General features: G+C 41.7%; 1 protein-coding gene and 1 non-coding gene across 3 annotated transcripts in view; one reads left to right on the forward strand and one right to left on the reverse strand.

The window, feature by feature from the left end:
- EDIL3 (EGF like repeats and discoidin domains 3) overlaps positions 1-17,269 on the reverse strand; it is a 287,743-nt gene that overhangs the window by 176,208 nt on the left and 94,266 nt on the right. Inside the window, exon 3 of one of the 2 annotated variants that reach the window (XM_058656184.1) lies at positions 3,381-3,404. The exons of the other annotated variant lie outside the window; for it this stretch is intronic. Coding sequence (XP_058512167.1) covers positions 3,381-3,404 — 24 coding nt within the window. The remainder of the gene's footprint in view (positions 1-3,380; positions 3,405-17,269) is intronic. 2 annotated transcript variants of the gene reach the window in all.
- Positions 11,497-11,603, forward strand: LOC131478214 (U6 spliceosomal RNA). The gene has a single exon (XR_009244365.1). It is a non-coding gene; the product is annotated as a U6 spliceosomal RNA (small nuclear RNA).

Raw genomic sequence — 17,269 nt, forward strand, 5'->3', positions numbered from 1 at the left:
CATCACAGCATTATTCACAACTGCCAAAATGGGGGCGAGGGGACAACTGTTACATCTGTCGGCAGACAAATGAATAAACTTGTTGAAGATTACTCAGGAATTCAAAAGAAGATCCTACCACCTGCACCAATATAGATGCACCTGAAAACATTAAGCCAAGTGAAATAAGCCACACGGAAGGCAAAAAACTGCATGGTTTAACTTCCATGGGCAACCTAAAAAAAATCAAACTTAGTAACACAGAGAATAAAACAGGATTTTCTAGGAATGTTACGCAGGGCAAATAAGTCTATGGGCCTAATTACTGCATGAGGACTGGAGTACATAAACACTGTATGGGGGAATGGAAATTTGTGAACAGAGTAGATTTATCATATGCACAAATATAAGAGTTTAACAGATATGCTAATTTGCTTCATAATTGCAATAATTTTGCTACACTGTCATATTGTACACATTAAACATATTCAATGAAAAAGGAACCATAAAAGGGGACTTTATCTATAATAGATATCTTAAAATTACATTTTTTCTAATCATAAAAATGTACATGACAATGTAATATTAGCTGCTAGTTTTTTACATAATTCAAGCTCAGCAACTTTTCTGATATTAAAGACAATGGCATGCAAGATAATTAAAAGTCTCTCTTTAGTCAAGAGAGAAAAACAACAGCTCAAATTTTGTATTTGAGTTGATACAGATGATTAAGTTGTGGTTTTAATTAACTTTAATCAATGATTTTTCCCATGGTAGCAAGATTTAAACTACGATATCTTCTGATTGATTCCAGCCTAATTGATATCATTTTTCATTTCTGCCTTTGTTTCAAATTCTATTGTGATTTTGTAAATTTGATGAATGATTTGCAGAGATGTAAAAAGATAGCTGATGAAATCAAACAAATTAAGAACAAGAAAAATCATGTGAAAATATATCTCATTTTACATGTATCTTGTAGCTAATAAATTATATACATATACATTGTAAACAAATTTTCTAATATAGATATAAATATTTGCAACATATAAAAATCTTGGTATAATCAGTTTACAAAACCTTTATGGATTAGCACATTTAAATATAGATAATTATTTATAGCAAGTAAATATTGGATTCCTCTTCTCTCTTGCCTGAAGACACAGCTTTAATTATTTTAAGTGTCATTATTTTTTAAATATCAGAAAAGGGATTGGTTTGAAATTATATAAAGCTGGCTATTATTATTGCATTAACTAACTTAATAATTTTTTATGGTTGGAACAGGCAGCCACTGACTTAACTGTTAGGATTTTATTTGCTGAAATTAAAACTTAATAAATTTGATCAACTTTCAAAATCTGGGTCATTCATTCATTCATTCAAGCACATGTTGTTTGGATCCCAGAAACATTTCTGTATGTCACAGCTGTAGACACACAGACAACCTTTTTAAATACTCAATCTTTGTTTTTGAAATCATATATATGCACATAAAATTATATTATTGTGATGAACAATGTAACACAGTTCCGCAACAGTATAGCAAAAACTGAAGTAGCAGGGCTATAAACAAATTCTGAAGGAAATTCCAAAAAAGAGTTTCTAAAAATGAGTTGAGTAAAACTAATAAAACTGGATTAAATACATCACCTCCAATGTGGACTCATTTGTAAGAACAGAATTTGTTACGGTTGCTTTCAAAATATGAATCTCATTATATTGTAATTAGATCTTGCACATAACCTAGCTTGAAGGAATTTCTAGTATGGTTTGTGGATGTGCTGTTACACTCAATGAAATAAGATACTTAAACAAGGAAACCATGACTCAACTAATAAAAATTATTTTGAAAACGTTTTTGGTGGGTGTAAGAGCAAGTGGTGAGGGAAACTAGCCTCCTATCTGTGATGATGCACCATGCGATTCTTTAGCGGAACAGGTCCTGGCAGAACACGGAGTGTGAAGACCAAGTGGACCCTTCCTAATCAGTAAGGGGACAGATCCTCAGGGAGAGCAGCGTGGCTCAGTGCATGCACAGCCACGCCAAAACTCAACCTCAAAGCCACCGGGGAGGCAGCTACTACCGGAAGGCTAATTTAGGTGTTCAAATACAAGAATTAGTCATAGCTAGTACATATAAAAATAAGACACTTTGTAATGTTTTTAAAGAGCAAGTATCCAGATGGAGTTATACGGGAACAGAGTAACATGGTAGTTTCTAAAATTTCAGAATGACAATGCTACAATAATTCATTAAGTCAGGCAAATGAAATGTATTTTGTTGCAAATGGAAACACCTTTATCATTTGTAGGATTCAACACAATATATGATATCATCAATTTGCCACATTGTACTATCTCTTTCTGGCTTTTGTAAACCTCAAGTTACAAAAGTTTATTAATTTTTTAAAGTTATAAAAATGAGAATGTATCTTAATTTTTAAAATTAGAGGTCATCTAATCATGTGTACTTGAAAACAACCTAGCCTCACTACATAACGCCAATACAATGAAGCCATTTAATAAACAGAATCGTCAGACCCTGGTGCCACTGAAGACCTCTGTGCTTAGGCAAGTCATGTACATACTTGTTTTAAAAGTATCTACTTTCAAGTTCAAATTTTACAACTAGTAACCACCCCTGCCTGCTTCATAATTTCCTGTCTCAGTGTTCTTTGAGTGTGAGTTTTCTACGTTCCTCTGAGCATTTTCGTTTTCCAACTTTAGCACTAATCTTCCATATTGAATGATGCTTTCCTCTGCAGTGCCCTATGCTCTGGTTTGAATGTGGCTTGAATGTGTGCCCCAGCGGTTTGTGAGTCAAAGCCTGGCCCCCCAGGTGGGTGATGCTGAGGCGGGTCTTGGCAGGAGGGCTTTGGGTCATGGTGACCAGTTACAGGACTCAGGTGTTCTGGTGGGACCATGGTGAGCACTCAGTAAGGGTGCCTGGAGGGTGAAGACAGTCCCCTTTCTGCTCTTCTCTAACTTCCTGTGCAACAATCAAGTTTCTACCTGCTGAGAGGCGAAGCAGCCAGGGATCCCTTGTTGGAGCTACTGCCATGCTGGTTAGACTTTTAGCTCAATCAACCTCTTTTCTTTACAAAGGACTCAACATCAGATATTCTTACAGCAAGTGGAAATGGACAAACACAATTTAACTTCAGTTATTTTCTCTTTTTCTTCAAAACTCCTAACCAACATCATTCAGCTGGGCGCAGCACAGTAAGCCCAGGCAACAACAAGAGCAACAAAACAAAATGAAATAAAACAAAACAAACAACAACAAAAACACAAACCAAGACTGTGCCAGACTTGTGGTTTAAATTGAAAATGCCGAGTCTCCATGATTACAGGCATTACACCGAATAGGGATAATTTTCACAATATGGGAACTTTACCTGCTGTGGTCGGATCTTCTGCATCTGAGGCAATGACAAAGGAGACGAGGTGATGAAGTAACAAGGAAACGGTGGTGAGGCAGGAAGGAGAGAGAAACAAAGAGAAAGACTAAAATGAGCATCAACATATTTCAGAATGCCAAGCAATGCCTGCAAGCCCCTGCCTTGCACTCTACTAGAAATCTGTCGCTATCCAGTAACGACAGGTTGCTACATGCACACATCCAATTCAAATATTCCTGTACTTTAAAATATAATAATTTACTAGAACAGAATATCCATTGCTGAGTTTGACTGTTCTCACCATTTAAAGACAGAGCTAAGGTTAGTTAATTCGTGTGGATTATTATAAATGGTTTGGTCTAAAATATATCAATTGTATGTAATTCATCACTTTCCTATTAGCAGAGATGTACTGGTGATCAGTCACTTGTGCCATGTGATACTCATTATAAGACAGGGGTTACCATGTGTCACTCAGCACAACTCTGAATCATTGGGGACTTTTGTTAAACTTGAATGTTGGAGTCCTCTCCTCCCTCCCCATCTCTCACCCCTCCCCTTCCTCTTCTCTTGCTTCCTCCTTATACCCCATCTCCCTCTACCACCCTTCCTCTCCTGCCCGCTTCTCCAGCACACACACACCCTGTGTTGGTGACACTGGTAAGAAACAGAATCTAGATGTACACAGTGATCCTTGTTCAGACTTAAATATAATCTTCTTCAGCTTGATCAGCCATGAAGACTGTAAAAGGACAAGCCATGACATGAAATCACAGTGGTTTTTTCCTAATTAATTAATTTATTTTACTACTCCAAAATACATATCCATAAACTCTGGGATTTCCCTTCCTCTCTCCCCATATCCACTCCCCTACACACTGGTTCCTTCTATAACTTTACAATGATCTTTCATGATCAGTCCTAAGTCCAGCATTCTGCTTGTCTGCTTTTTAAGTGTATCCTGTCATTGTAGGCATGGAAAATGGCACAGAGTCCAGCACCCTATTGTCAAGAAGTATTTAACAGTTTCATTGGGAGTTTATCTGTGATTCGTAGGTAGAAATCCATACTGACCTGTATCTTCACAGCTGCATGTAATAGTCTCTACTACACAGTTACCATACGTCCCTTTAAAAGAAAACCCACAAAACAAAATTGAAACAGAAAAACAGAAAATCTACAATAACATGAGGTTAAATAACATGCTACTGAATGGCCAATGTGTCATTGATGAAATGAAGATCAAAAACATTCTTGAAGCAAACAATGTTATTGTGTGAGTGAACTTAATAAGAAAAACAAAACTTTTTTTTAATGAATGAAAATAAAAACCAAAATATCAAACCCCCTGAGATGAAAATGTAGTTTTACGCTACAACACTAGTGTACAAGCCCATCACACTGTCAAGTTCTGGGCTCTTCCTCAAATGAATCAATTCACAATTTCTTTGAGTCACACTAGTTATGCTAAGTAGTGTTGAGCCATTGCTAGGTAATAACATTATATGGTAAGGTTGACCTTGACCCACTAAAATGTTTTGACTTTTGTAGAAGAAGGCTGAAATGTTCCTTCCCCTATTTCTCCTCTTTAAAAAAATATTTTTATTTGCAAAGCTGGTTTTACTGAGAAAAAGGGAGAGACAGAGAGGTCTTTCATCTGCTGGTTCACAATGGCTGGAGCTGAGCTGATCCGAAGCCAGGAGCTTCCTCCTGCTCTCCCATGTGGGCACAGGGTCCCAAGGCTTTGGGCCGCCTCCACGGCTTTCCAAGGTCACAATCAGGGAGCTACATTGGAAAATGGAGCAGCTGGGACATGAACCAGTGCCCATATGAGATGCCAGGGTCACATGCTGGAGAAACAGCCTGATGTGCCACTGAATCGGCCCCTCCCCACTGTAAAAAAATCTTAGTGTAACATTTTAAATTTACATTACAGTAAAAAAGGGAGAGAATAAGGACAGGAGGAAAGGAGCATCATGTTCTTAAAAACTAATTAAAAATAAAATCAGAGAATTAGAGTTCAGATATAATGAGGGTTTGGACTGACAGCTGCTGATGGCTCAGGCACACAGAGGCCAACTCCAAACCTCACAGCAGTATATTTTTTATTAAAATAAATAGGCTAAGTTAATCAAAGTTTTAAGAAGAAAGTTACATAAATACATTAGCGTAAGTTAAATTCCATCCATAAGCTCACAGAAAACTTGCATTACTCCAACAATATTCTGAGGCCTCCGTGTATGCTATGTCACTTAATATTACTAAAAAAAGATATGCAATCCTAAAATATCAAAGTGTGATTCCTTGTTTAATGTATACAAGCATAATACAGCTTCCACTTCTTCCTTTTTTTTTTTTTTTTTTCCTCAAAGAGTCAGCCATCTGTTGACAAGAAGCAAGGCCCCAAGGGCATGCCCTCACTCCTGGAAGCCATGCTGCACTGCCGGCACCAGAGCCACAGAAGGGCCTGTCTGGGAAGCACATCCTCACGCAGAGTCCATCTGTCCACCTGACGGACATGCCCTGGGAGGAGCTGCTTCTGCTTCTGCACAGCACAGTGCACCTGCACTAGGGCTGTTGAAACATGTGGCACAAGTCGGTCAGATTTTTGCTGATTCACGGAGTTTCAAGGTAAACAATTTACTAGGCTGAGTTACTCAGAAAGCAATCTCGTTCCCAACTGATTCCTTTTGGCCCCCACCCTTTCCTCCTCAGGGCGCAACCTCACAGACTGTTACTACACAAGCCTGCGAGGTGTCCCGACAGCATCGCTTCCTTCTTACACTGCCTGCCTGTCTCCTTGGCAGATGAAGAAATGAAGAGAGCAAACACAGCTGGCTTGTGTGGCATGGAGAGCATAAATATTGAAAAGCTGTTTGCTGCTTTACCATGTCCCAAAGACATCATAACATGTTCAAGGATTCCCTTTCAGCAAACTATCGCAGGAGCTTGTGGAACTGCTGGCACTGTGGGTCACACGTGAGGACACTCGGGAGAGCCAGATGAGAAAGGACAGTCCCACCCACTTCCGCGTGGGTGCTGGGCGAGCGTGTACTCAGCCATTTCCCAAAGCAAATGACGAGATGGAATGACACTCAACTGACAGGAGAAGGCACAGAGGTTCAGACTGGTCACAGGTGAATCCAAACTTGAGCTGACATCAGAGTGACTCTGAAAACCAAACAGGCCACTATTTCTTGCTGCCTCACGGAGTGCTGATTCTCACTGCTTGCTAAAACTAAGATGACACATTTACAAGCACCAGGTCACAGACGAGGACTGCCACAAGCCCCGATGATGTTCATGAAGGGAAAAAAAAAGAAGATGAAATGGATGCTGGGGGGAGAGAGACAGAGACCCTGTCAAATCAAAGTTCTTCCCTGAAACTCCTTCACGTTTTCTACAATCCAGGCAGATTCAGGCTGTGGGGTGAAACAGAGTAATGGCTAACGGGGTCAGATCGCATGTGCCATGATCTGATTTACCCATTGTGTAGGCCTAAATGAGAAATTTCAGGCAGGAATTGGAGAGCCCAGGAAATAAAAGCCATTCCCAACATACAGGAGCCCCAGCAATCAGCACCTTTGAAAATCAACACCTGCACTTGGCCTAGCAACACCGGAAAGCATCTTTGTCGCATACGGACACCAACAGAGTCCATAGCTACAGACCTGCACAGGGTTCTCTGCCCATGCGGCCTCTGTGTGATGCCAGTCTACAATATGAATGTGGCACTAGCAGTATCCATTCTATTACACCACACACGGAGACACATACAGACAGGGCTTAATATTGGCAGCAATTCACCCACATTGCCCTTGCACAGTGGGCCTGGTAGGCTAAGCGTATTATGGAACAAAGCCTCAGGAACTGTCAACAGGTGGCAACTGGAGCCCAAGGTAGTAAACCTCCGAGTGGGCACTTGCGGCCTATTTGGTGTCATTTCAGTGCAACAAGTACTACAGCAGGGACTGTCACCCAGCCAAAAGAGCCGTCCTCTTCCTGCCTGCTTATTGGAAGTAACAAAATCCGTAATTAGAAAAACAGTATGATTGTGTGCCTCTGGCAGGATCCTCTAATTCTGGAAATTAAAACAAGTGTGCAGGGCAGGGGCTGTGGTACAGTGGGTACGTGACTTCGGATGTTCACTTCTCATGTTAGGTTGCTGAGTCAAGTCCAGGCTCCCTCCTTCTGGTTCTCTTTTCTGACAAAACCACCTGCTGCGGGTGAGCAGCAGGGGATGTCTCAAATACGTGGGCCCCTGACAAGCACATGGAGATTCAGTGGGAATGACCCAATGGGAGATCTTTCTTCCTATTTCTCTCACTCTCGGTCTCTCTCTCTCTTCCAAGTAGATGAAAATAAGCATTAAGAAATGCACAGATATTCAACCAAAAAAAAAAAAGGCAAGTAACCCAGCAAATAACTTGGTGTTGCTGTGTAGTCAGCCTTTAGGAGGATGTAGGGATGCTGTGGTGCCAACAGGCAAACACGGCCAGGAAGCACATCTGGCTAACTGGGAGTAGTTTTCCCAGCACCCAGAACAGAATAACGCTGAGAGTTTGTTTAAAATGTCTCACATGTACAGATATGGAATTGTTGTCCTTCACGCAGAATTCTGTATGTTTAAAAAGCTCAGCAAATGGGGATGGTGCCGTGGTGTAGTAAGCTAAACCTCTGCCCATGGCGCTGGTACCCCACACAGGTGTTGGCTTGTGTCTTGGCTGCCCCATTTCCCACCTAGTTTCCTACTGTTGGCCTGGGAAAGCACCGGAGGACGGCTCAAGTGCTTGGGCGCCTGCACCTCTGTAGGACACCTCACTCTGTAGGACGCTCCTGGCTTCTGGCTCTGAATTGGATCAGCTCCAGTTCCTGCACCAAATCATTTGGAGAGTGAACCAGCGGATGGAAAATTTTTCTCTCTGGCTCTCCTTCTCTCTGTAAATCTGCCTTTCAAATAAAAATAACAATTTCTTAAAAAAAAAGACTCAGTAGATGACAGTTACAGACACTGTGCATGAAGTAAGATGGTAGCCCAGCATCCTGGTACACTGCAAACAGCAATGCGTGCAGTCAGCTAGAGCAGGAAGCTGGAAGGCACTGGCTGCTTTGTAAGCTGCCTATGCTCTTCCCCTTGCCACACCTGCAGGGGTCCCTGGGTTGCACCATTTTTGCTTGCAGGGAAGAGGACTCCCACCGGACTCAAACAGAAGGCCAGAACCTCAGAACTACCTGCACCTACAACTGCTTCCTGTTCACAAGTATTGGGCTAGGTCAATCACCGAGTCCTCTGTTGCTATCTCTGGGGATTTCTTCTGGGAACCCACACATGTATGAAAGCAGCCAATACTCAAGGCCTATGAAATGATGTCGTATTTTCACATAAGCATAGGCATTCTCCTTGTACCGTAAATCACTTCTAGACACTTGGAATGCATGACAGAATCTAAATGCTATTTTTATTCCTTTAAGTTTTTGTAAAGGTTTGTTTATTTGAAAGACAGAGTTAGGCAGGGAGGGAAGGATAGAGTGAGAATCTTGCATCCATCGGTTCACTCTCCCAAAACCCACAACTGTAGCAGATGGGCAAGGCCAAAGCCAGGTGGCTAGAGCTCCATTTGGGTCTCTCCTATGGGTGCAGGTGGGCCAAGTCCTTTATAGTCCTCCACTGCTCTCCCAGGCGCATGAGCAGGGTGGTGACGTGGGAGGGGACAGCTACCTCAGGTGGGATTTTGGTGTTACATTCAGCAGCTTAATATGCTGTACCACAACGCAGGTCCCAAATGCTATTTTCCAAATGTTATGTTATCCCACTATTTATGCAATGACAGCAACAAAAAAATGTGTATTAACTATAGATTTCTCTTGAAATTGTTGATATTGTTAATATACTGCTAGTTACATGTGAAAGATTGAGTATGGGAAACAATTTAGGCGCAAACACTAAGAAGATTTCTTATTCTGTCAGGAATGTTCTGGAAATGACACGCTTTCTGTCCTACAACTGGGAGAACAAGAAGCTCAGAGTCCTGAAAAGCAGTTGGCCAGGAGCCTGCAGGTAGGATGGGCTCCCCGCTGGCAGAAAGTCCCTGCTGCTCAAAGGCAGAAAGCAAGCGGGTTCTTGAGGATCCTGTGGCCCCTGCTCTGAAGCAGATCACCCCGAGGCAACCTGCCTCAGCAGACTCTCAGTCCTGGAGAAAAATACATCTACTGTTGATCGAGTTGGATCGAGTAAGTGCCAATCCAAAACAGCCTTCCCTGTAAAATGCATCAGGAGGCACAAGAGATGGGCATGTCTCAGGCTGCTGAGCCCAGACACGCACAAATTTCAGGGTGAATTTCTGTGCTCAATTTTCCTAGGCGTTCTCCCCAGGCTTGCATACAATAAACGATGGCCCGAGCGCATGTTTGGTCACTGTGTGGTGAGGATGCTGTGGCACTGCATGTGGGGCAGGGGGGCTGGTACATGGAAGAGGAGAAGCTGTCTGGCAGACGCCCCCCTTCCTGTCTCCCTCTCCCTGCTTCCTTTTTCCATGGGTATCCACGGTGAAGAGCAGTGATGCAGTGAGCTGGCTATGACAGCTTTCCTCACTGCAGACTCCAGGCCAGTGATGGGGCACGCCCAGCCCATGGGCCATCTACGACCCACAAAATCATTGGGTCTGGCTCTGCCAAGGCAATCTGTACATCTGTAACAAAAAAGTTTCCCCAGCTCCAGTAGACTGAGTGTGTGGAACAGGCTGTGATTTACCCTCAAGACTCTTGACCTTCATTCTTACCTCTTCTGCTCTGAAGCATTTTACGTAAACTTTTATGAACTGGACACTGCCCCTGCTCGCTGCACTCCTGGACCCCGTCCGAGTTACTGTCAGAGGAAAAGCTGACTATGAAGTATAAAAAGCCCATTTCTTAGCATGCTGCAATGGACTTGACACAAGGATATCACTTGGTTGAAGGTAACTTACTGATCTTTTCATTGACTGTCATAAATTTAGTTAATTACGCACCACCAAGGAGGCTTTGCAAGTATATAATTAACTATGTGATAATCATTTCCGTAACCAAACTGTAGAGAACATATGTATCCTTGCACTTTGGCAATATTTTAGACTGTTTCATTCAATCACACTAAAGCTAAAATAACAATGATGATATTTGCTCATGATTAATATGCCACACGGTAAGTGTGAAATTGTGTTTGTGCATACTAAGGTAAGGTTCTGCTAAGACAAAAAGTGTAAAGTATCATTTCAAATTTGTGAATTCAAGCTGACGCACGTTGTAGAGTTGCTTTCAAATGTATTTAGAGATGTCACTGCGGTCATGTTTGGTTTGGTTGCTCCTTTATTAGTTGCACATGGTCTGTGACTGCCAAAGGACACAGTGAAAGACTGACAAGTCACAACCACCAACTGCTTTCTTGGGAAAGTACAACCAGACAGCCACTCTCGCCTGGCCAAGGATGGCTGACAGAACAGTGCGTGAAGCGATTGTGCAGTCTCAGAGCTGCTGTGTCTTTGGACCCCAGCGACCTGCAGCAGCCCTTCCTGGCAGGGCTCAGCACGTGCTCAGAGCATCTAAACATCTCCTCTTGCAGGTCAGCCTCTCACATTCGGAGTCCAGGGCTGCGTGTGGAAGATGACACCTATCTCAGGACAGTTCATAAAGTATGTCACGCCCTCACGCAGCTTGGATGTAATTTCGTTCTGTCTTTGTTCTGTTCTCCATCTGCCCCATTAGACTGGGACTCTGGGGAGAGAAGAGGGGAGGGTGCACCTTTGTTTGGTTCACCATTTCATCTGCAGTCCTAACTCAATGAATACTTGTGGGAAGAAAGCCAGTTGGACAGGTGTTTAATACAGTGCTCTGTGTCAATCAATGAAGTTCATCTGCTTCATTATATAATACTCAGCTTAGCAAAGAGGTAGCTTTAGATCTTCAATATATAACCGTATGCACGATTAAGCAGAACACATTCATAGCCATAGAGAAACACTGTGGGTTTTGGGGTGGGAGGGAGAAGGGGCAGTGGTGGAAAAGACAACAATGCTGAAACCAGCATTTGATCATCCCATGACAATTAAATCCAGGATTTTAAAACTAAGTAAGCACCGTGCTCGCTTCGGCAGCACATATACTAAAATTGGAACGATACAGAGAAGATTAGCATGGCCCCTGCGCAAGGATGACACGCAAATTCGTGAAGCGTTCCATATTTTTGAAGATCTTCGCACACGACATAGGTGATAGAGGGCTAATATCCAGAATATACAAAGAGCTACAAAACAACCAAAATGTCAAAACAAACAAGCCACTCAAGAAATGGGCACGGGAAATGGGCAGACACTTCACAAAGGAACAAACCCAAATGGCAAATAAACATATGAAAAAATGCTCAAGTTCCCTGGCAATAAGGGAAATCCAAATTAAAACATCAATGAGGCACCACCTAACGCCAGTAAGACTGGCCCACATGAATAAAAGCACCAACGACACTTGTTGGCGAGGTTGCGGGGAAAAGGGAACCCTACTCCACTGCTGGTGGGGCTGCAGGCTGGTACAGCCTCTATGGAAATCAGTATGGAGAATATTCAAACAACTCAAATTCAACACACCGTATGATCCAGCAATAGCACTCCTAGGAATATATCCAGAACACTTGTTCTATGAGAAACCAACATGTACTCTTATGTTCATAGCAGCACAATCAGTAATTGCAAAAACATGGAAACAACCAAAATGCCCATCAAAAGAGGATTGGATAAGAAAGCTATGGTTCATCTACTCCATGGAATACTACTCAGCTATTAAAAAAAACAAAATGCAGTTCTTTGTGGCCAAATGGGCCAAACTGGAAACCATAATGCTAAGGGAAATGAGCCAATCCCAAAAGGTTAAATACCACATGTTTGCCTTAATTTAAGATGATATGATGTTATGTATAACATGTTATGTTTTGAATGTTATATGTTGTGTATAAACTAAAATTGAAGTATAGGTGAGGTGGTCACAGAAGGTGGCTGGGAACCCGCATTTACTTTTAACATATTGGTTACTCATTACTATGTCAATTAATTCCATAATGATGTAAATTTTTGCTGATGGTATGTTGGAGCTTTCAATTGACTGGGATGATACTCTGCTGGCTCTGTCATCAGACCAGAGAGGGTATACCTAAGAAACCGTTGAACTTGACGGGACAATAAGATGCTGGACTCTATGTTTGGTATACGCTTGCAATGGGGAAATCTCAACTGAACTTGAGCTGTGGTTATGCAATAAGGTGGAGGAATCCACCATGGTGGGAGGGTTTGGGGAGGGGTGGGGAGAACCCGAGTATCTATGTAACTGTGTCACATAATACAATGTAATTACTGAAGTTAAATAATAAATAATTAAAAAAAAAAAAAAACGCATAAAGAATACAACGGATTTATGTGTTATCACATCATTATCAAAATCATTAAAATGTATTTGAAAACAAGAAAAAAAAAAAAACAAAAAACAAACAAACAAAAAAAAAACTAAGTAAGCACCAAAATATTGCTTGTTGATTACAGAGTTTTTGTTTTTGGGTGTAATACAGCTCAGGAGGGCCTCATAAGCTATTTATATGCCAAGGAATTTTAACAGCAGTTAACACTGTGTTTCACAATCACATCACTTGAGCCAGACACCAAGCAGAAAAGAATGAATGAATGAATGGGAAGCTTTGGTTCACTTGTTTGTCATTTCAACAGAGAAACACACACGTTTCCTAGGAGGAAGCCAGTGTACTGTGATGCTGGTAAATAGTGCCTCTTACCTCGCCCCGCCAGTGTTAAACACACACTGTGCATTCCAAGTATCCACCTTTCTTCCAATCTTTCTTCAGCGCTCACTCCCTCCCAATCCAAATTCACCCCAGCCCTGCAGATGAACTTAGTCTCACCTTTTCCATTCTTTTCCATTCAGTCCTGAGAATCATGGAGTCACACCTTTCCACCCCCCACCTACTGTTTGAACTGGAACCTAAAGCTACTTCTGCACAACAGCCTAGCAGGTTTTCTTTTCCAGTCTTCCTCTCAGGCAGCAGAATATCCCACTTTTGAGGGTATAGTCATGCTTCAATTTTGTGCACTGCACATAATTGGTACCAAGTAAATATTTTTGGATAGGTATCCAATTTAAGAGATGAGAAAACGAAATTCGCTAAGAGAATTTCATGATTGTTTTTACATCATTATCTATGGAAAATAAAGACACAGTGAAACTGAAGGTATCCTGAGAAAAGCAATCGTTGACAAATGAAAAGAAACTTACAAAAGGTAAAACAGATCAAGAGTTAATGCAAACAAGTGATTTATTAGATTAATCAATTTTCAAATTAATAAATTCACAATACTTTTGAAAAGTTAATGAAAGAAAGGAGAAATAAGTTTACAATGAGAATGCTGTTTTGTAGGACCAGAGGAGCCAGGACGCCGAAGTCCTCTGTCTATCCTAGGACAACCTCAGATTTGTCTCACAGCACAGAGGGACTACAACACCCACATTCCAATGATGCTTAAATTGTTTCTGTATACAGGATTGTTTCCTTCAGCCTCAGGTCAGTGCCCCAGGTCTGGATAAAGGAACTAATCTAAAAAGCAAATCTGTTAAAACCCAATTAACAAAAAACCAAAACTAATGGACAGGTCAGTGAGATTGGCACAAATCTCAATGGCAACACCCACTTGAGAAAACCACACAGTCACTGCAAATAAGATGCTAACCCCGGAAGAACCACAATCAAAAGTATTCCCATGCTGTAATAGGTTAAGGTCTGCATTTGAAAATAAAAGTCTATTTATTAATAAAAGTCTTATATTAGTCTAATATAAGTTACCAACTAAACAATCACCATGAGTGGGATTTTTGAAGGACATTTAAACATCAGAATATATACAAGGATATGTAAGTAAGTATTCATAATATATATAAATGATTATGCATGAAGCTCTGTAATTTGCTTTTCATTAATATATATAAGTGTATATGTATGTGTGTATATATCTAGACAGAGAAAACAATGTCAATATAATCAGTAAATAATTAAAGTAAGGAAAATATGGATATAGGATAATAATATTTCAGAAGTCCTTCAATGCATGACAGATTCCAGAATTTCTCCCTTAAATTAGATATTTCACAGAATAACCATATTCCATGAGTGGTAAGAGAAGCACAAAATGAAAAATCTACCATCCAGTAATCTAATCTAATCAACTGGTGCCTATAACCTTGGACCCAATTTAAAATACTTTTCTATAAACAAGGATGGGGAGTGAGCCTTTCATGCCACTAGTTTGTATTTAGTAACATGCATCTTATATACACTGGATGCTATCTTGTCTTTGACTTCTTTCTGTAAGGGTTGCTCTCTTGCCTTAAGGAAGGTTGCTACTAGTGCAAATCAAATAAGACTCTGAATGTCCCATATTCAAGCCAGGGGGGTAGAGCCAGGGGGAAGTCCTGTCCCTCTGCAGATACAACCTTGGACCTGCAGGTGTCCAGCTGGGGAGAGTGTTGTGGGGTAGGCAGAAGGACACTGCAGCACAGTAAGTAAATCTGATAATCCTAGCATCCCAGCTGGGTCCCAGTTCGAGGCCCTGCTGTTCCGCTTCCCATCCAGCTCCCTGTTAATCCACTTGGGAAGCAGGACTGCCCGTGCCTTAAGGTGCTGCACCCCTGTGGGAAACCCCAAAGCAGCTCTGGCTTCTCCTTTGGGTCTGGAGCAGCTCTGGAGCAAACCAGCAGACAGAACATCTCTAATTTTGCCTTTCAAATAAACAAACATTAAAAAAAAAAAAGAAACAACGAAAGAGTAAGGAGGCTGGAAACAGGAGTTGAAAAGACCATGGTTGATCAACTACAATCCTGTAAAAAGTTAAATCTTTGCTTTTAGAGTAACTCAAAAGGCAGCAAACTATAGCTTATTGAAAAAACAGATTCATTAAATTAGAACCATTAAGCATGTTCAGGGTTGAATACTGAATATTCTGAACCTGCTGGAATATGAATTATAGACAATTTTTTATGATTTTTAAAGGTAAGTCGTGACACAGATAGCAAGTTATCTCACCACGAAGTCTTGGCACATGGTCTGTGAGAGCATGCGCACACAAGCAAGTATTTAATATCGCTACAGTGATTTCACACGCGACATTTCTAAACCACTTCTGAAACCTGCGAAGCCTTTCAGAATCACCATCTCTGTCAATGCTCACGCTCCAAAGTGGAGTTCTGACACTTCATGATGGCTTTCAAACTGTGAGCTCCCAGAATGCAGACACATGCATTTTAATTAATTAAAATCTCTTTCAAAACTCAAAAGATAAAGGGGGTGGAGAAACAGTGAGCAGGTTCCCTTGAAGAGAGTTAAGAATTTTCTGTTGAATCTTTCTTTTTGGTCAAGAGGAAATTTTTTTTTTTTCCCGTGCAGTTTTTAGTTCTTCCAAGGACACCACGAGCCATCAGCTGCCTATAAAGCTTGACTGTTGAATGTGCCTGTGACTTCAACGGGGAGGTCAAGACTACTATAGAAGAGGCTTCCTACTTTTTTTTTCCTGGTCACTGAAGTGGTAGTTACAATTAAATGCTTCCTTTTCAGAATCATTAGCGCCTGCTTGAAAAGAGAAAACCATCAGTGCACCTACAGGGGTGTTAACCAGATGACCTTGAAAATGTCTCCTCCCTGCTTACATCTTCCCTTGACTGGAGCGTCTTTGAAGAGCTCAACTGCTTTGGAAGCGGACACATCCAGCTTTAAGGCAATGGAACTAAATACAGGTGCAGGGCTATTCAGGGAGCCTTCTCCTTTTCATTTAGATTGCTTTAAATTATGGATGCACCCTGTTAACTTTCAAGCTTCTAAACAGCCTGTTGAGAACACAAGATGCAAGCAACTTTTAAAACGCAAGAGTAACACCCCAGCCAGGCCTAACGATCACTTAGTCCATCCAGCCGAACAAAATCTACCTAAAGTTCACAACTGTCAGTGGCAACAAAAATCCTCATCTCACAAAGCAACACTTTGTGCCTCTCTCTCTCCCCCAGAGCTGACTCTTGAGAACAATCACGTGGCCCTGTCGTTGACATGCTGGCTATTCACACACTTGGTCATCGGGAACATCAAAACTGTCACCATTTTCCTAGATACATAAGAAAGAATGCACATGGACACAGTACTGCAGGCGTGACCTAGGTAGCACAAACCAAGATGACCACGTTACCTGACTCCTTTGGGCTGTTAACCTGAACTGTGGACACAACTCCGTACAAGTTAATAAAGTCATGGATTAGTTCTGTTTGCCCTTCCTCCTTCCGCTTTGCATGGCACCTTGGACCAGTTTCTGAAGCACTGGGCACATGCTGTCTACTTCCTGCCCGAGGGCAACATGGGCTGGGGAAAATGAGGGCACGGCATGGAATGTGGAGGTCCCGAGTGGGGTTGGGGAGATGAGCGAGTAGGAAGGGCAGCCTGGCGGTGTGGGAGGGCTGTGGCCAGGGCAACAACTTCAAACATCTGAGTCCTCGGAGTCTCGACTTCCTGTTCAGCTGAGGCTCTCTCGTTCGTGGCTTTCATGTGTAGATGAGTGACGTCCATGCTCAGAAACTTCTCGTGTTTGTCCTAAAACACCTGCCTCAGTTGTGCGTGCAGCTGCACCTGAGGGCTTTGTGCTTTCTTGTGGCATTTTCCACATCAACGGACAATTCTAGCCTCCAAAGGGTCCTCTGGACAGTGCCCTTTGGACATTCCGATAATTAAATTCTGGTTGGTAATTCTAGTTTGGGGAATCAGCCAGCCATTTCTAGATAAACTACCCATTAGGCCAATCCTTAAGGAAAATAATCAAAATAATTAA

Source organism: Ochotona princeps, chromosome 28 (assembly GCF_030435755.1).
Source record: "Ochotona princeps isolate mOchPri1 chromosome 28, mOchPri1.hap1, whole genome shotgun sequence".
Taxonomy (NCBI): Eukaryota; Metazoa; Chordata; class Mammalia; order Lagomorpha; family Ochotonidae; genus Ochotona; species Ochotona princeps.